This window comes from Azolla caroliniana, unplaced genomic scaffold, assembly GCF_043228905.1.
Source record: "Azolla caroliniana isolate FFs.n. ecotype wild unplaced genomic scaffold, voAzoCaro1.0.p SCAF_17, whole genome shotgun sequence".
Lineage (NCBI taxonomy): Eukaryota > Viridiplantae > Streptophyta > Polypodiopsida > Salviniales > Salviniaceae > Azolla > Azolla caroliniana.
The window spans coordinates 17,478,850-17,497,393 of NW_028230452.1; the positions used below are offsets into that span (position 1 = coordinate 17,478,850).

General features: G+C 40.9%; 1 protein-coding gene across 3 annotated transcripts; it reads right to left on the reverse strand.

Annotated features, from left to right (window-relative positions):
* Positions 1–5,073: 5,073 nt before the first annotated feature.
* On the reverse strand, positions 5,074–17,700 carry BRM (transcription regulatory protein SNF2). Of its 3 annotated transcripts, XM_087332948.1 has the most exons (15): positions 17,040–17,700; positions 14,107–15,501; positions 13,888–14,037; positions 12,516–13,796; positions 12,331–12,431; positions 12,173–12,260; positions 11,976–12,062; positions 11,428–11,520; positions 11,266–11,349; positions 10,410–10,613; positions 10,034–10,276; positions 8,350–9,945; positions 7,649–8,266; positions 7,302–7,544; positions 5,074–6,152 (listed from the first exon to the last, which is right to left on the reverse strand). In XM_087332948.1, the coding sequence occupies exons 1-15, from the start codon at positions 17,562–17,564 to the stop codon at positions 5,373–5,375; spliced, it is 7,488 nt and encodes a 2,495-aa protein (XP_087189074.1). In that variant the 5' UTR covers positions 17,565–17,700; the 3' UTR covers positions 5,074–5,372. The 3 variants fall into 3 exon arrangements, with proteins under 3 accessions (XP_087189074.1, XP_087189073.1, XP_087189072.1); XM_087332947.1 differs by having other exon boundaries at positions 13,888–15,498; XM_087332946.1 differs by having other exon boundaries at positions 13,888–15,501.
* Positions 17,701–18,544: the final 844 nt, after the last annotated feature.

Genomic DNA, 18,544 nt, shown 5'->3' on the forward strand with positions numbered 1-18,544 from the left:
TCATTAAGCATCCCTTAATCATGGGTCATTAAGTATCCCTGAATCATGGATCATTAAGCATCCCCTAATCATGGATCATTAAGCATCACTTAATCACGGATCGTTAAGCATCCCTTAATCATGGATCATTAAGCATCCCCTAATCATGGATCATTAAGCATCACCTAATCATGGATCATCAGCCATAAATCGCTAGTCATTAATTATCTGATTGATCAATGACTAACCGAATTCTTGTCTTGACTGGCATCTTTCGAAAAGAAAAGCTCAACCGTTATGGGCAATCAAAAGGTCAAAATATGGGGAAGATCCATTGACCCCCAAAAAGCGAGAAAACCTCTATCAATCCGTATGGGCAATCAAGACGGCAATGGGGTCAAGATGCATTGACCTCGAAAGAACAAGAAAAGCTCTTTATCTATCCTTATGGGCAGTCAAGAGGCCGACGGGGTTAAGATCCATTGACCTCGAAAGAGCAAGAAAAGTTCTATCTATCCTTATGGGCAACCAAGAGGTTGATGAGAAGATCCATTAGACCCTAAAAGAGCGAGAAAAACTCTATCTATCATTTTAGGCACTCGAGAGGACAATGTGAAGATCCATTGACCTCAGAAGACCGAGGAAAGCTCTACCTATCATTATGGGTAGACAAGAGATCAATGAGAAGATCCATTGACCCTAAAAGAGTGAGAAAAGCTCTATCTATAATTAAGGACGATCAAGAAGCCAATGGGAAAATATGTTGACCCCAAAATAGTAAGAAAAGCTCTATTTGTCATTATGGGCAATCAAGAGGACAATGGGAAGATCCATTGACCCTAAAAGAGTGTGAAAAGCTCTATATATCCTTATGCACTACTCTTAGACTACTTGGGGATTGCTAGGTTGTTGGTCTTCTTTAAATAGTAGAGCTTTTGTAGAGCAAGAGAACTCTTGTACTCGTACCTTGTATCAACTATGGTGTATAGTTAGGTTGCCTTCTTCAAGCATTTTGGATTGAATTTGTGTACAATCTCAATGTATCTTTCAACACTCCATTGACTCCCCTAATATTGTCATTGTAATTGTCATACTTTTACGTGGTCCTCATGTCAGATCTTTCATGGCTCAAGGGATATTAGGTCAAACCTTGAGCTACCTTTTCCATAAGTGTATTTTTGCATTTATATGCTTTGATGATCAAACTTTCATCTTGGTGAATTTCTTATGATATGTACATTCATGCTCCTTTATACCCAAATTTTAACCTCCGAAAATTTCATTTACATAATGTGCAAAAGTTAGGCCAAGATACATCAAAAGGGATCAAGAAATCTTCAATATAACGAGACGCTAATTGTAACAACTTCATTGGAATTCCTCCTTGAAGTGAAAGGATATTATATATTGGCATTTTTGAAGTTCCACAATTAGTGTTCATTATCAAATATTTTTCCAAACATCTTGACAAATCAATGTAAAGAGTGTCATTGTCAAATTTATGTCTAACAAGGAAAGCAAAGTTAATACATATACCTGGCACCTTATTACTGACATGACTTTTGTTGCAGGAGATTGTGTTATCGTCAAAATTATGTTTGATGCAATGTAATGGAGAGTTACTCTACTTAGAACCCGATAACTAACATGACGTCTTGTTGTCAATAGTTTGTGTAGTAGTTATAGGAAAGATCGTGCATTGTGAATACACTTCTCAAAGTTGTAGTTAGTTACTAGTTATGTTATAGGAGACATTTTGTATCATAGAAAATATGTACATACAATTTGATAACACTCAACTAACCCCTATTTTAAAGGTCAATAATGGAGGTTTGCACATAACCTTGTGCTATAGGAGGATCTCCAATTCTACAAATCCCCAATTTGTTCTTTTGCATTTTATGAAAAATCTCAATTATCATTACATGTTCGGCCAAGACTTTAGATAGACTATATTGCCCCCATTCGAGAAACCATTGACATAATGTTCATAACATCAAACAAATTATCAACCAACCAACCATCTCTAATCTTCTTTCATGTGGGCTTGCTTCAAGAACCATGATGTCTAACTCTTTTTCATGTCGCCTTGCTGGAGGAACATGATATCCATCTTTGACTTAAAAGTTGAATCATGAGCATGTACATCTACACTAGCATAATCATCTAATAGACACATACTATCCATCATACATGTTGAGGGACATGTACAATCCATTATAGTGGTTAATTCGAACAGGCGAGTAGAATCTTGCAACTATTTCATATCGGGTTCTTCATATGTTACAACAGGACGTGATAAGCACATTTCGATATGCACAAGGCACTTGAATAAAATTCTCATACACAACTCAATTCCGTAGTTATGTTATTATCAGCCAATGCAAGCCAACCCATATTGGCCTTTATCCAAAGTCAAAAAGTACAAGAATCGAGTATGCAAGAATGGTGACTATGGGTTCCAAAATCCTAATATATGTCCAAATGGATCCACGCAAGGATCCATGGGGACATATATTAGGCTTCCTTTCAAGAATCCAAAATTGGAACCACCTACACATGAAGATTGAAAATTTTACAACAATAACCAAACCAACCAACCTTCACAAACCAAGCCAATAACCAAATCACTCAAATTCACTTATAATTTCCTCCACAATTTTGGTTTCCAATAGAAGGAAATCTTTCTTCTCTTAAAACTAGGTAAAACTTCTTGAAACAAGATGAAATACTTCCCACACTATTTTCACATGTTAAGAGCTTTTAATTCAAAGTATAGAAGGATCTATCCTCTCTCTTCCATTCTAATCATATGTGTGTGTGTGTGTGTGTGTGTGTGTACAAGGGATTCATGAAGATGAGAATATTTATCTAGAAATCATTGGATGTAGGATTGTCCAGTGATGTCGAGATCCCGATCACCGGTAGATGGTGGAGGATGAACCCTACTGGGTGTGGTTGTGGGGGGTCCTTCAGCACTAAGGGCATCCGATGCATGGACCGTGATCCGATTCGAAGGTTTGATGGTTGGAACATCGTCAGTACCATAGAGACCACCCCCATAGGCTTCCGAGACAACGGGATGGAGTTCTGAGATACTAGGAGAAGTCGTGGCAGAGCCTCCACCGATGGTACCATGGACATGAAGTGGCACTTGATCATGTGGTGGCGCATCCTCCAATCGGGCGCGATGTGGCGTTGTGTCTTCATCGACATCACCTTCATGACCATGGAGCTTGCCACCCCCATGCTTATGAATGGTTGGTTCATTGGAGCTTTGGTGGTGGTCATGGGGATTTGTCTCTGAGGATCTCTGCATCATCTCCTCCTTCCTTCCCCTATGATGATGGTGATTATGAAATAAAACAGGTTCTAATTAGGTCTCCACACACACAAGGTGTCAAGAAATAGCAAGAGGATAAAGTATTCACGTGGGTTGCCATATAGAGACACTCCCCATAATTTTCAAAAAAAACCCTTAAATATATAAATTCCCAAAATACCCTTCAAATTACTTGATTCCCTAACATCCAAACACCCTTTTTGCTTTGTGTTTGTTGACCCCAATCTCATGGTCCTCTATCGTCCATAGTCTTATTCGACCCACAAAAATGTATGGATTTTGAACACATGAACATCCATTTGTCTTTGCCACTCTCATCCTCCGATAGAGCCCATCTCTTTTTTTCAACCACCTACATTGTTGTTTACACCAAACTTAGCTCATGTTCTCTTTGATGTGAGGTGGAGGAGTTGGGGCACAAGTGAGAATGGAACCATCATCCACCACAAGACACTACGATTGCTCTCTACTCATCTACACAACTCGACCACTCTAGGATTGTCTTACCAAGTAAAAGTCTCCAACCAACACAATTGGGGAGAGCACTTAGTAACCATTGTCAATCACATTCGTCATGTTGACCCCCGTGGACAATAACTTATCTCTTTAAGCTTCGTTAGAATTAATATTGATCCTCACTATATTAATGGTTATCCATTTTAGGTTGACATTGACCAACACTTGATAGGCCTTTTCCTTGACATTAATGGTAATCAAACAAACATTGAGCATTCATTGGACATGTGGTCAACGTTGATCACAATCAAGTAAAGTCGTTTGATTGATGTGAACTTAACGAGCTAAACACAAGGATCTAGAAAAAAATTGGGGCATTTTGAGAGTTCCATGCTAACAAGAGGTAATTTTAAAAATCTTTCAATATATACACATTAATCAGTTCACAATGAGGTTTCAATTGCTTGATAATCTGGGAGTCTCCTTGAGATAACATTTCAAGAAATTGAGACTAAAGTTTAATACCTCAATCATCCATAACATACTAACAACATCAACATTTAAAGTTAGTCCCACCATCTTTGTCACAATAAAGTAGCACACATTTGACATTACAAGACAATTATCTTTATAACCCATCATCCCTCCAAATGCAGCACAAACTCAAGATTGTTGATGCAATCTAGAAAAAGAATGCATTGAAAAGACATTACAACACAGTCACATGCCTCTCAAAGAGCTTACGCCGCCCTCAAGACAACCACAATACAACCAATCCATGTATATGCTTGATAATTGCATCCACCGCAACAAAACAATCATCATGTTTAGCTTCCATGAGCAGTAAATAGGATACAAAATTACCTTTGATGAGCATCCAACCTAAATTCTAGCTCGACGTTTTCTAGCTGTTTTCAAACATCTGACATAGGCTTTCAATTCATCAGGATTTCAGTGGCCGTAGAAGCTTCCCAGCAATGGGCTTTACAATAAGGGCAATTGTAATAAGAATTTGTTATTTTATGCATGAAATTGACAAAAAAAATTGCCGAGGACTGAGCGAGTGCATGAATTCAGACTAGGGATATCAAATTTATGCATTTACATCATCCAAATATCCACATTAGGAATTAGAACAGTGACTGTCGTTGTCAATACCAACACACAGGGAAAACTTGCAGGAAATCATTAAAGATCACACAGCAATTGTCTGTGTATCAATTAAAAACACTATCAGCGAACTTTCTCGTAGATACAGAAGAAAGCATGCATATGCACATCAGTGATTCCAAATATTAGATGCTCAAGCCCTACTTAGTGCACTTTTATTGTGTTATCTTTAATACAAGTGAACAACCCCATCTCCAAGAATATAAAGCTTCAGGGGAGCAAAGATAAAATGAAATGTATAATACCTTGGAGCTCGTGCTACATATACTCGCACGAGAAAAGCACGAATTCTCTTTATAAACATACATCATGTTACCTTCTGTGCTTGTATAACATTTTGTTATAGCTTAATACAAGGTCAGCATAACATGAACCGACCCGAAAAATGATCGGAGAAGAAGATACACAAAAGTACAGAGATTACTCATACATGACTGGGTCTTCGCTTCCCGCCATCGGTTCTCATTTTCTTCACCGGTGGAGTCATAAGCCACTGACCTGACCCCATATTAACTGGAGGTCCTCTATTAAATGGCTGAACTTGAACCTTCTCTATAGACCTCTGTCCAGAGGCAGAGGGGGTAGTAGGTAACATTCCAGCAGGGCTCGAACCACTACCACTCATACCTACTGTCCTTACTTTCTTCCCCGCTAGCTTTACACCCATTTTCATATCAGAATCCTGTATCGGTGCCTTACTTCTAACCACATTTTTATCCGGAGGTGATGTGAAATTAATTGTTCTTATCTTATTTACAACTCGTCCTCTTTCCTTCCTCTTTTTCTTGCTGAAAACAAGATCCACCGGGTGTCTCGGCTCATCATGATCAGCCCCATTGCCTTTTCCATGCTCTGATTTCATCTTGATTCTCTCAGACGTTTTGGGGGCAACCACTGGAGCAGCTTTTGTTTTCTTGTGTGACCTTTTGATCTCGGTATTATGGGAGACCTTGCTTGGAAGCCTCTCTTCATTCGGCTCACTTGCTTTCATGGTCGGGCGTAGTGTTATGGATACAGGTACCTCTGCTTGAGGCCTTCCAATGATATGTAGTGGGCGGGAGGAAGACCCAGTATTGAGGGTGGCTTGATTTAGCCCTAATGTGCCTAGATTCCTTGTCTTTAGCGGTGCGAAATCCACGTCTGGAAAGTTATGATGGGCATGTTGGAAGAACAAAGCTTGCAGTTTCCGGATGTACGCTTTGACCTGCAAATTAATTTTACTAATCTATTTCTTGAACATGAAGGAGACTTAAACCCAGATTAATAAACTGGCTTCATAGCTGATTCCAATATTAAACTGTAGACATAATAAATAGGGGTATCATCACAAGATTGGTCACTTATATTTAGTGTTGACAGCACTCTATAACCCAAAGGCATGTCTAAATATCAGAATGGAGTTTCTCATTAAGTTCTCTCAAGATGTTGCATAAGGAACATGAATAAAAATTCTTAAACAAATAGAGGTGAAACGTAGCACTGATATACTAACATGAATTGTACAAACTACACTGTACACAGTTAAATATGCAGAACAAGCACTTCAAAATGTGGACAAAAATGGAACGAACACTAAAGCAATTTGTATGCCACCATTTGGAACGCGCATTCAAGATCAAAGGTCGCTAGACATACGAAAACTCCAACCCAGAAACATTTCGTTAGTTGGTAATGCCACAAAATTGCATATCAATGACACAATGATGATGCTTAGTCTAAAAGTAAATTTCCAACTTCCAGGGTCGAATTACACAAGTAATCATTCATTAGCTTCAGCTTGAGAATGCAAACACATTGTGCAGCCATACACCCGGATAAGCTTAAGAAGACCAGCCACTGCGAGTAGTTCAATGTGAATAGTGGCCACTCCACATGTCAGCATCTATATAGGTAGTTCAATGCCTCAATTTGAGGACATCTTGTGATGGCTACATTTAAAACATATTCCCCACGATTTTTTGTGTTGCAGGCTGGGAGCAATTTTGACTGAACAGGTTCCCAGGCTCGAAAATGAGCTCGTATTGGCCTGTCTGTAGCTTGGAATTTGTTATATGTGCAGGTAGGATGCTGCAGGACACTAAGGAAACGTTCTGAAGGAAACTACACTCCATGGTCATACATAATCATTTTTCAAGACTACTATTTTAAATGGGAACAAAAATACAGACTTTCCCTAACATTGACATCATGATCCTTGTATTGACTGAGAAGTCGTGTGTAATTTTGAGCAAGGCTATAATTTAAATTTATATGTAATATTACATGATTTATTTTTTATCATTAATCACACAGTGGTCTTAAACATTGTAGTGGTTTTCTTTAAAAACATGTCATGTTCAAAATGAAAGCTTACCTCAGGTGATTTATAAAATCGAGCTGCATTATCAAGCATCAATAGGACATCAGCTGCAAATTCAAATACAGCTCCATATTCAAAATGCTCAATTCGTTGTTCAATCATTCGAGCATCGATTGGATTGGAAATCACTTTGTAATATCCAGGACTCTCGGTACGTCTTGGAAGCTCAAAGATGATATTGGCTTGGTGCCCATCTTTCTCCACGACAGCTTTAAGCCTGTGAAGCACAGCCTTGCACTGCAAAATTGCACAAAAATGGCAACCACAGTATGTTATAGTACCTTGTAACTGAATGAAGGAAAACCACAGGCATTCAATATGAAACTCATGAAGTCTCTTACCTTTTTCTGTATGCTCTCAGGCATACGTCCTGGCATAATCCCACTTGATGTACTACTAAGGCGACTTGTCAATTTAGCACTCTCTTTGTGTGGATCAGCTGTGTTAGTAAAATAGTCTGGGAAGCCTAACGTTCTATTTTGTTTCAGTATGGGGCTGAGGGATTGTTGTGGAGAGAAGACTTCAAGCGGCTTTTTCCCAAGGATAGGCTCAAGTAGATGTCTCCTCTTGCTTGGTGGCATGGACTGATCTGATCTCCTGGACATACTTTCCATAGGACTCTGACTTTCATCATGAAACCTCTGTGTATGTCTATCGATTATACGTTCAGCTGGCATGTGGTATTGTTTCTCAAATCCATGAGGTGGTCTCTGTTGAGGAAGTTGTGGGAATAAATGTGTAGGAGCCTTCCTCTCTAGGATCTTTCCACCACCAACTGTACCAGCCTTTTCTAGAGGCCGCCTACGTGGTAGACGAGCACTCCGTTTACGTTTTGTTAATCGTTGAATAGCTTGGTCCTCTTCCCCTTCATCATGTTCCTGTGCTGAACTCCCTGAAGGCTGTGCCTCAAAACGTGAATCGCCAGAAGCTGCTATCTCACCCTCTTCAAGTTCTTCCTTCTGTAAAAAAATGAATGATGATTTATACTGAAAAAGTAGCTTAAGCCACACCTTGAAAAACTATACAAAAGACAATTATATACCGTGATTTGTGCAGATGGCCTGCTATCAAGAGCTGCTAGTGATCCAAACTTCCGTTGAGCTAGAGTAAGTCCTATCTCCCTTTCAGTTCTACATAACTCTTCCTCGTCCTCAGAAGATTCTGAATGCTCCTGTGCTGAATTTTCCAATCTCTTGTGAGCAATTTTGAGTTCCGAAACTCTAGAATTGGATTGCCTTAAATCGAGTTCATCTTCTGAAACTTCGCCCTCCTCTGGTTCAGTGTTTGCATCATCTTCATTTGTCTCTTTTCTGATTTCCCCTTCTTCTTCATCAAAGCTATCCAATTGTGCAGCTGTTTCCATAGCAGTCACAGATTTACTTAGCATAGTTGATGGTCTTTTTTTGCTACTATTGTTTTGTGAATCACTCCTCCTCTCTGAACTGGTCTCTCGCTTCTTAAGTGACACTTTATCAGGCTGCTCCAGGCGTAGCTTCTCTTCTGCCTCTGCAGTTCCAAGAATTTCAACTGTTCCTTTTTTGGAGGCATGTTTTGACATAGCATTTACAGCAGCATTCACTTCCCGTGACCCTACAGCAAGCCACGTTGGAGTGTGATGATGATGTAGCATCTCTCCTGGCCACTCATATTCTTCATCCATCTGATCAAAGATCTCAACCTCCTCATCACTTCTAGCAATCATCCGATTCACTTCATGTAAGCTTGGCACATCATGAACACGTTCTTGGTACCTTTCTTCATCATGCAACAATGCCTCAAGAGTCATCCTGCGCTCCTCATGTGTCGTCCTCTGGTCAAAACGACCAGCATTAATCACTTCATCAGCCATTTCAATCTTGTGTTGTTGGATAGTATTGCGTACTAAGCTTTCCACAGAGCCCACGTATCTATCTTTTCCTGCCATATCATCATCTTCTGTGTCAATCCCTCCTCCACTCCTGATCTCATCTTGTTTTTCAAAACTGGAGATAGTCTCCACTACAGCTTCCATATAGATGACTCTTACTTCTCTTTTTTGTCCAATACGGTGTGCCCGTGCAACTGCCTGTTCTTCATTCTTTGGATTAGGATCAGGGTCATAGATAACAACTGTGTCAGCAGTTTGGAGATTGAGACCTCGGCCCGCTGCACGAATACTTAGTAGAAAGATGAAGCAATCAGATCCAGCTCTATTGAACTCAACAATTGCTGCTTCCCGAGCTTCTAGCGTAGTTGTTCCATCAATCCTTCTGTAGATTAAACCACGCCATTGAAGGTAGTCCTCCAAAATGTCCAACAACTTGGTCATTGTACTAAAAAGCAAGACCCGATGACCCGTATATTGGAGCTTAACCAGTATCCTATCCAATATCCAGAGTTTTCCGCACGAACGCACAGAGAATTCATTGGTTCTTTCACTGAAAAATGGATAGTTTAGAAGAGGGTGATTACAGACTTTGCGTAGCTCCATGCATTTATTTTGAAGTGGAGCATAAGCACGCTTCTGCCTTTTTCCATTCTTTGCTGCAACTCTTAATTCCTCATCTCGAGGATCTAGCCGTATTGTTCCTGTTGCTTTAATCCAGTCATAAATTGCAGCTTGTAGGGCAGACATTTTACACCGCAAGACAACAGAAACCTGGCATAGCATGAGATCCATATTGTGAGTCATTATCAAGATTCTTAACTGAATCTAACATGAAAACCTCAAAAGAAGTTGGGATCACCTTCGCAGGAAGTGAGCCTTCTACATCTTCCACACGACGTCGCAGCATGAAAGGCTCTAAAATCTGATGCAGGCGATGGATTACAATGACCTTCTTCTCCGTCTCCAGCCAGTCATCCTCCTGACTCAAGGAGGTGTTATCTCTCTGGAATGGCATTGAGAACCAATCCTGAAACGACTTTGAATTATCGAAAACCTCAGGTAGAAGCAGGTTGAGCAGTGACCAGAGCTCACGCAGATCATTCTGGATGGCATAATGAATAAGTTAGTAACTTACATTCCACACACATAAATATATATTGTTCATCAGGACCAGATTGTGAATACATGCAATTACCCCATCCAGATTCTTTACAGTAAACTTTTACCAATATTACCTGCAGAGGAGTCCCTGTCAACAGTAGACGACGCTGACAGCGAAAACGATCCAAGTCACGTGAAAGCCGAGACTCTCGGTCCTTCATGCGCTGGGCCTCATCAATGATCAGATACTTCCATTCGATCTTTGACAGCTTGGATCTGTCGCGCATGATGAACTCGTAAGTAGTAACCAGCACATTGAACTTTCTTGCACAAACTTCCTGCAGTTTAACATCATGTTAAATGTAGTCTCTAAGTTTAAACAAAGAATGCAAAAGGACTACAGAACCCAATGCAAAAACAACCTTCATAATTAGAATTTGGTGAATAACTACGACAAATTAAGGTTGAAGAGAAGAATTTATCCAGTCCACTCATATTTGGCAACAAAAATAATTCCCAGTGAGTATTGTTTATTGCCCATATCAGAGATGCTCAAATTGCAAGCTCATGTGTTTAAAGAACTCAAAAGATTATTTAATTGTGCATACAAAGGAACCTGATTTAATGAATGTTTGGGAGACCATGTGACTATACGAAATGCAATCTTTACAATTTTAAATGAACTAGTCAAAACAAATAAATTATCATCATGCATATTTGAATTCTAAGCTACTGGGCAAGAATCTTGACGAAACACTAACATCCAACGAATAATAGAAAACCTCAAACATGTGTTGAACATTGCCACAATGTGTGTGACTAATGTTCACATCACAATAAGCTACATAGGTTAAGCTACAAGGGCATCAACTTTATAGAAGTATGCCGAGTACCAAGATACAAGTGTGTAATATCCATGTGTTTATTGGATGTGAATTCTTTACATTGCTTAAAACTGCATTTAAAATAATGTAGTTTTCCAATCCAAACCTGAGCATAAAGTTTTGTCCGCTGCTCTTTGCCTCCAACATAAAATATACATGAGACTGACGGTATCCATCGCAGTAGTTCACTCTGCAAAAAATTAGGACATAAGACCAAAATAGACACAATAACATAAGAATCAAATATACATCAATGGTTCATAATGACCTTCCAGTTTACTATTACTGCATTGGGAACAATAATAAGATGTGGACCATAGTTTGCTTTAAACTCCATCAAGTACGCAATCAAAGCCATAACCTGCAAGAATTCATCACAAAATTATGTTTAGGGGAGAAACATTTAGGGTTGAAAAATGACCTAATAGTGCCAAGTTGATATAATAATTATGTGTATGGGGCAGTGATCGAACCATAAGATATACCCCTAATTTCTTGTTGACGATTGCTTCATAATTGCCAACTCAATAATCATTCATATAATGACGTTCTATTCTTTAGCAATCCATGTTTTCGATATATTTTAAGTTCTGTTTCCAGGATAAGCATAAATCAACCACATACACTTTCATGATTGGGTAAGACATCATTCAACACATTGACTGCTTCATAAAGCATTGTCAGAACATGATAACTGTTTTTTTCACTTTTTGTGGTAATGAAGACATTTAGGGAAGGATTTTAAGTTTTTCTTCTCACTCAATGCCAGCTGTAGATTAAGCCAACAATTTCAGGTAATATCAAATATAAATTCACCTGTACTGTCTTTCCTAGACCCATCTCGTCTGCTAGGATTCCATTTAGCCGATTATTATACAAAGAAAGCATCCACTGTAACCCTACCTACATGTCATAATTGATCGGTTAAATAAACAAACACACCATAATATACTGTACAAGAATTTTAACTTTGCACATGATGAGGTGGTGATTATTCACAAAATGAAACATACAAGCTGATAATCCCGCAGGATGCCAGCGCGAAGCATGGATGGCTGTCGTCCAATCCGTTCATTCACAGCATGAGCCAGATTATAATATCTGCACCAAAAAAGCAATATAAAGAAAATGCGATCAACTTAAAAAAATATTCACCATGGTTTATACATACTTGCTAACAGAATCAGAGGCTCTATCAGGTGAGTGTAGGCGTGCGTCAACCTCCTCACGAGCTTGTAATGCAGCTGCATCAATCTCCTCTTCTGAGAGACCCTGAAAAACATGAACAACTAAATTGTTGGAAGATATGCCATCAAACTTTCACTGGAATAAAGGTACGCAAGTAGAGTATCAAACCTGAGCTTTGGCAGCTAATGTTGCTGCCACCGCTGCTTCATCTCTCTCCTGTTGATACTTGACTGCTGAAATCTTTCCCCCGAGCTTGTGGAGATAGTCTTCAGTTTGAGAGAGAAATGATGACAAAACTTGAAAGCGTTCGCCTGCATCGCCAGGCAGCTTAGTCTGCTGTTGTTTCAACATTTCTCGATATGTATCCACATCATTGTTCTTCAAGGCTTCCATCCTCTTGTTTCGATCCTCATCTCTCCTTTTCGAGAATTCCCGAAGCATCCTTTCATGGTACTTCAAAACCCCCCTGTTCCTTGTAGTTCGAGTATCCCGAATAGCCCAATGAGCCTCAAATAGACGCTTCCTCCATGAGAAGAGACTTTTAAGTTGCTTCTCCCTTGTGCTTTTCTGTAATTGTATAACCTGTCTTGCTAATTCACCCCGTTGACGCTCACAAAATCGTACAAATTTGCGGTATACACGTTCCCCCATTGTCATTATGTCTTGTTGCTGTTCTTCAACCTCCTCTCGTACTCTCGACTGCAGTGTCATCAATCGGAGCTTCTTTTGCTCAATTCTAAGCTTTGTGATGAGTTCTAGGGGAATGCACTTTTTGTCCAATGCAGATCCTAAAAGGGCATCAATTAACTTGAGTCTTTCAGACTTTTTCTTATCAATCACCCGGACACCCTCCTTCAACAAGAGTTGTCTTACATCATATCCAAGTGGAATGGGAGGGCCCCATGGATTATTGCCCTGAAATAAACTATCAATCTTCCTGCCAATAGGTGGGAAGTCAAACAATGGGCCACGGTATCGCCTCAGAAGTTGCAAAGGTTTTTGTTGGTTAGGAGCACCTGGAATGGGTTTCTTGGGTAATGCTCCTGATGGTGCCTTACTTGGGGAACAAGGCTGGCTGGCCATATTAATGTTGGCATTGACGAGGCTAGAATCATCCTTCCTGGTCTGTTCATTAGAACTATTTTGACCAACACTGCCATGCATGGATTCACCAGCAGGCCTGGTTTCTTCTTGCTTCAACGCAGCACCTCTCTGATCTGGCATATTACTTGCCTGAGGCTGCTGTGATTTTCCATCTAGCATTTCAACTTGCAAGGCAGCTTTTTGAGCCTTCACTTCAACTGGTTGAGTAATGACGTGAGTGGAAGCATTATTCTGTTTCTCTGTGTCATCCTTCCCTGCAGATGGTGAGGCTTCAACGTTTGAAGGTAATTGCGATCTGTCAATCCCTAAGGACTTCATAACCTCGGGAGGAATGCTTTCTCCTCGCTGCAAGAGACATTCAAAAAATTCTTTCACATGAACTATAAGAATCACGTAAAATGTTCAGTTAACTCCAGATAAAATACCTCTCACTTACCTTAACCCGCCGAAACGCAATAATTTGGGATCTGAGAACTACAAGTTGCTGCCTTGAAAAGCATGACTGTGGCTGGATTGGAGGCTGCAGCTGTGGCTGTAGATGAAGTTGAGGTTGTAAATGTGGTTGAGGTTGTGGATGTGGATGTGCCTGTGCTTGTGCTTGTGATTGCGCTTGTGCTTGTTTTGCTTGTGCTTGTGGATGTGGATGTGGATGTGCTTGTGGATGTGGATGTGGCTGTCCTTGTGCCTGTGATTGTGATTGTTGTTGGTGTTGTTGCTGTAACTGTGGCTGCAATTGGGTCTGTGGGTGCGATTGCCGATGTGATTGGAGTTGTGGTTGCAACTGTAGCTGTGCCTGTGGCTGGGGCTGGGGCTGGAGATGTTTCAACTGTTGTTGGAAATGCTGGTGGCCACCTTGTGGATAAAGACCATGAGGATGGTGCTGCTGGATCGGCATTGCTTGTGTATGTGCAATATCCTGCTGCTGTTGCAATTGCTGATTGAAATTTGCCTGCTGCATCAATGCATTTGGAGCTTGGGCGGTGGAGGCTGAAGATTGCGCCTGTTGCTGCCTCATATATTGCATTTCTGCATCATCTCCAGCTCCAACAACTTTATCTGCTGCCCTGGATGGCAATGGTGCTCCTATCAAGCCCTTGTTCACAATGCTGGTGGGGGTAGCAGATCCCGTTACATTGGCAGTTGCCCTATTCAAACTTAAAACTCCCCGTTCAATTGAATAGTCAGCTGATTGGTGCATTGGTTGCTGACGAAGGGCCGGGCTCACAGCATACCCACTGGAAATACTCTGAGGCCCTTTCCCTAACACAATAGCTGGACTGGCATGTCCCTCTGAAGCCATATTTCCATGTTGCTGCGGGATAGGGGAGACAAGATTTCTCATAGGCACATCTTGGCTTTTAGGTGGCATGTGATGAGGATGCTGGGGGGCTGGACTTGTCTCAGCAGCAGACTTTTGCATTGCCGCAAATTGGGCAAGTAGCTGTGGATGCATGAATTGAGGTTGCCCTTGGAGAAGCGATCCTGAGCTTGGGTCTTGGTTAGAGTGCATAGGGGGCATTCCTATGTGATTCTGACCGTTTGGTAGCCCTTGCTGCTGACCAGTTGCAGCCGGTGGCCTCATGGTGTTCGGCAAAGAGCCATTATATCCATGTTGGATCCGTGGGGGAGCACCGGCTTCATTCTTGGGTTCTTGGGCCTGATCCATCTGCTGTTCTGCTGATAAATACTGACCTGTTATTTTCCCTTGCCTTGTTGCTTGTGCTTGCCTATGGTTCTGAAGGTTGTTATTGCCTTCCTCTATCGATTGGCCACTTGTTTGTTGACCAGAAATTGAAGCTTTGCTCTGTTGTGCATTTGATTGTGTCTTCTTCTGAGCTGCAAAAAGTGCTTGTTGTGCATAGGCTTGGTTCACGGCCTGGGGGGTCTCCGCCGCAACCTGTGTTGGCAACTGTACATCAGTGTAGACCCTTGGTTGGCTACGAAGAGGAGGGCCACTGGATCCGTTGTTAGAATTACTACCCGCTGGGCCTTGAAAGATGGGTCCTTGATAAGAAGAAAACTGTTCATTGGGCATATCTTTGCGATACTGCTGCAAAAAGAACAAGAGCAACATAGGATTTTTCAAATTAAGATCCCAGCAACCAAGAAATAGAGACAACTCTAAATTCTTGCCATTTTCAGCAAGCATTCAAAGAACATCAAGTTCAGTGACACTTGGATTCCAGTTCTACTATTATTGAAACCTATAAAAAGTTCACAAACTGTATTGATGCAGAAACCACGAGACAACAAGCAGATTGAAAATTTTAATGAATTAAATGGACATTTGATTCATGTCCAACTGTATTGAGGCAAAACTTCTGGAAGAACTACATAATCATGCACAATTCAAGCCCATTGTCTGTAATGTTGCAGAAATCCTAGGGATACAAGCTCTGGTTTTTCCCATCTTGATCATGCACTTTAAATTGACTATAACTTTGTCATTTATGGAGCAGGAGATATACAGACTCTTTGCAATAGCAATTATTTTGATCACATTGACACAAATGAGGAAAGCAGTGGATACCATGTCAAGGATTAACCCTCACGCTCTGGTATCATGTAAAGAACTATGCAAGCTCTATTGAGGATCATTAAACAATGCAGCAGAAAAAATAGAAGTTATGTGTGTGCATGTGTGTGTGAAAGAGAAGGGATGAAACAAGGTTGAACAAAATGAATCAACAACAATTACATGGAGGAGGATTGGTTTATATAATATATTCTATGGGTACTCTCAGAGAATCATAAATTAGTCTGCCAAAATGGTAGAAAAAATGGGGTATCATACAATATCCAATTCATTCAATACAAAGGATGTATTCTCTTACACTAGTGACAAGGGTGGACTCTCAAGCACATTCTCTAACAAATGCATTCCCAAAATAAACATGAATTTGGTTGATTATAACTTCACTTAGACCCTTTACAACAAAAGAATTTAAATTCCTTCAAAACAAAATACATATAAAAGACAGGTTGAACCAAGTGCACAGAAGATCCAAACCCTACATTTCTCGAACAAATATATATGCTTGCGAGTTGAATCAACTACGCAGAAAACCCAAAATGTTAATTTCCTTCAAACCAAAAAACATATAATACAGAGACTAAACCAAGTGCAAAAGATCCACAGCAATAAATTCTTCAAACCTAAATACATACAAGAAATGCTGAATCAAGTATAAAGAAGTCCCAAAACTGTAAATTATTTCAAACGAAGTTACATATTACAGTGTCACTAAACCCCTAAATTCTTTCAAATTAGAGGTAGACATCAGAGTGTGTGAGTCAAGCCCATGGAAGACCCATAATCGTACATTTCTTCCAGCCACACTGTATACCAGAGAAGCTGAATCAAATTCAGAGACTCAAAATTTCAGGACACCTCATATCTTGAAAATATAGGGAACCCTGGAAAACACATGTTGATCTTGGATTCCCCGTGCCAAAACATGAAACTTGTTCTCCAACTTGACCCATAACCCTAAATTCCTTCAGAGGCTGAATCAAGTTGCTAGAAGACCCAAAACCCTAAATTTTCTTCACCAAGAATATATACACTAGAGAAGCTGAATTAAGTACCTGAACATGGTAAGATTGTTGCTGTTGCCCTTGACCTTGCCTTTGCTGCGGCATATGATGAAGATGTTGTTGCAAATGATGTTGCTGTTGTTGCTGTTGCTGTTGCTGTTGCTGTTGTTGCTGTTGTTGCTGTTGTTGCTGTTGCTGTTGCTGTTGCTGTTGTTGCTGCTGTTGCTGTTGCTGATGATGCTGCTGCTGTAACTGTTGCATCTTGTGCCATTGTTGCTGCTGCTGTTGAGACCGCTGTGCTGCCGAGAACTGGTGCAAATCAGGGGGGAAATTAGGGTACCCCTTGAGGTTAGGGTTAGGGTTACTGTTCGTGTTTGAGTTAGGGTTAGGGTTAGGGTTTGAGCTAGGGTTAGGGTTAGGGTTAGGGTTAGGGTTAGGGTTAGGGTTAGGGTTAGGGTTTGAGCTAGGGTTGGAGTTAGTGTTGGGGTTAGATCTTGGGGAGGGAGCAGGGGAGGATGATTCTACTGTTGAGTCTGCCCCTGCTTTTGGCAAGAGACCCTGTTGACCCTTCTGCATGCTCAAATCCAAAAGACAAATTGCAAAAGCAGAGAAATCTCGCCCATTCACAGATCTACAGAGAGAGAGAAGGAAGAAGGGGGGGGGGGGGAGAAGAGGGAAGAAAAACACCGCAGGAAAATACACACACAACTCTTTCTCTCTCTCTCTCTTTCTTTTTCTCTTTTCTTTTTTCTCTCTTACAGAGACCCCCACCTTCCCTCGCTCTTTCTCGCAGAGACCCACATCTCTTTCTCTCTATCTATCTGCCTCTGCCTCTGCCTTTCTCTGTTTCCTCTGTTCTCTCTGTCTCTCTCTCTGTTTCCTCTCTCTCTCTCTCTCTCTCTCTCTCTCTCTCTTATCTCTCTCTAGCTATGTCTGCTTTTCTTTTTCTTCTCTGTCCCCAAACTCTCTCTCTCTGCAGTTTGTGATGAAATATATGCTGAAAATCTCTCTCTCTCTCTCTCTCTCTCTCTCTCTCTCTCTCTCTCTCTCTCTCTCTCTCTCATGGAAACCTTCAATGGACAACCCATTGTCCGCCCATCGGCTCATTGTCCGCCCATCGACCCGAACCCGACCATCTTTCGACTCGTCCCATGGCCACCGCCCATGGTCCTGTACCCTAACCCACAAATCAAACCCAGAACCCCCCCCATGGTAGAAACTCACGTGCACAGAGCACATGGAGATCTGACCCCTGCCTGCCACATGCAAACTCTACTCTGAGCACAACTCCTCATCTTCAACATATCGTTGGGAAGGAAACGGATTGAGCCCATACAGATCTCTGAAACCGGACCCCATCGAACAACGGTTGCTCCTTCCTTCCCTAACCGTTGTTTTCTTTTGCTCAGGGTCAATGTTATGGGTTCGTGATGTGCAAGAAGCAAGAAAGCCCCTTTTTCGTATTTTGTCACGTTCTTCTCACGAGAAAACTAAGCACAAGGGTTGTGGTTGATATTGAACCTATCTTGATACCTTATGGCACAAGTGATAACAAC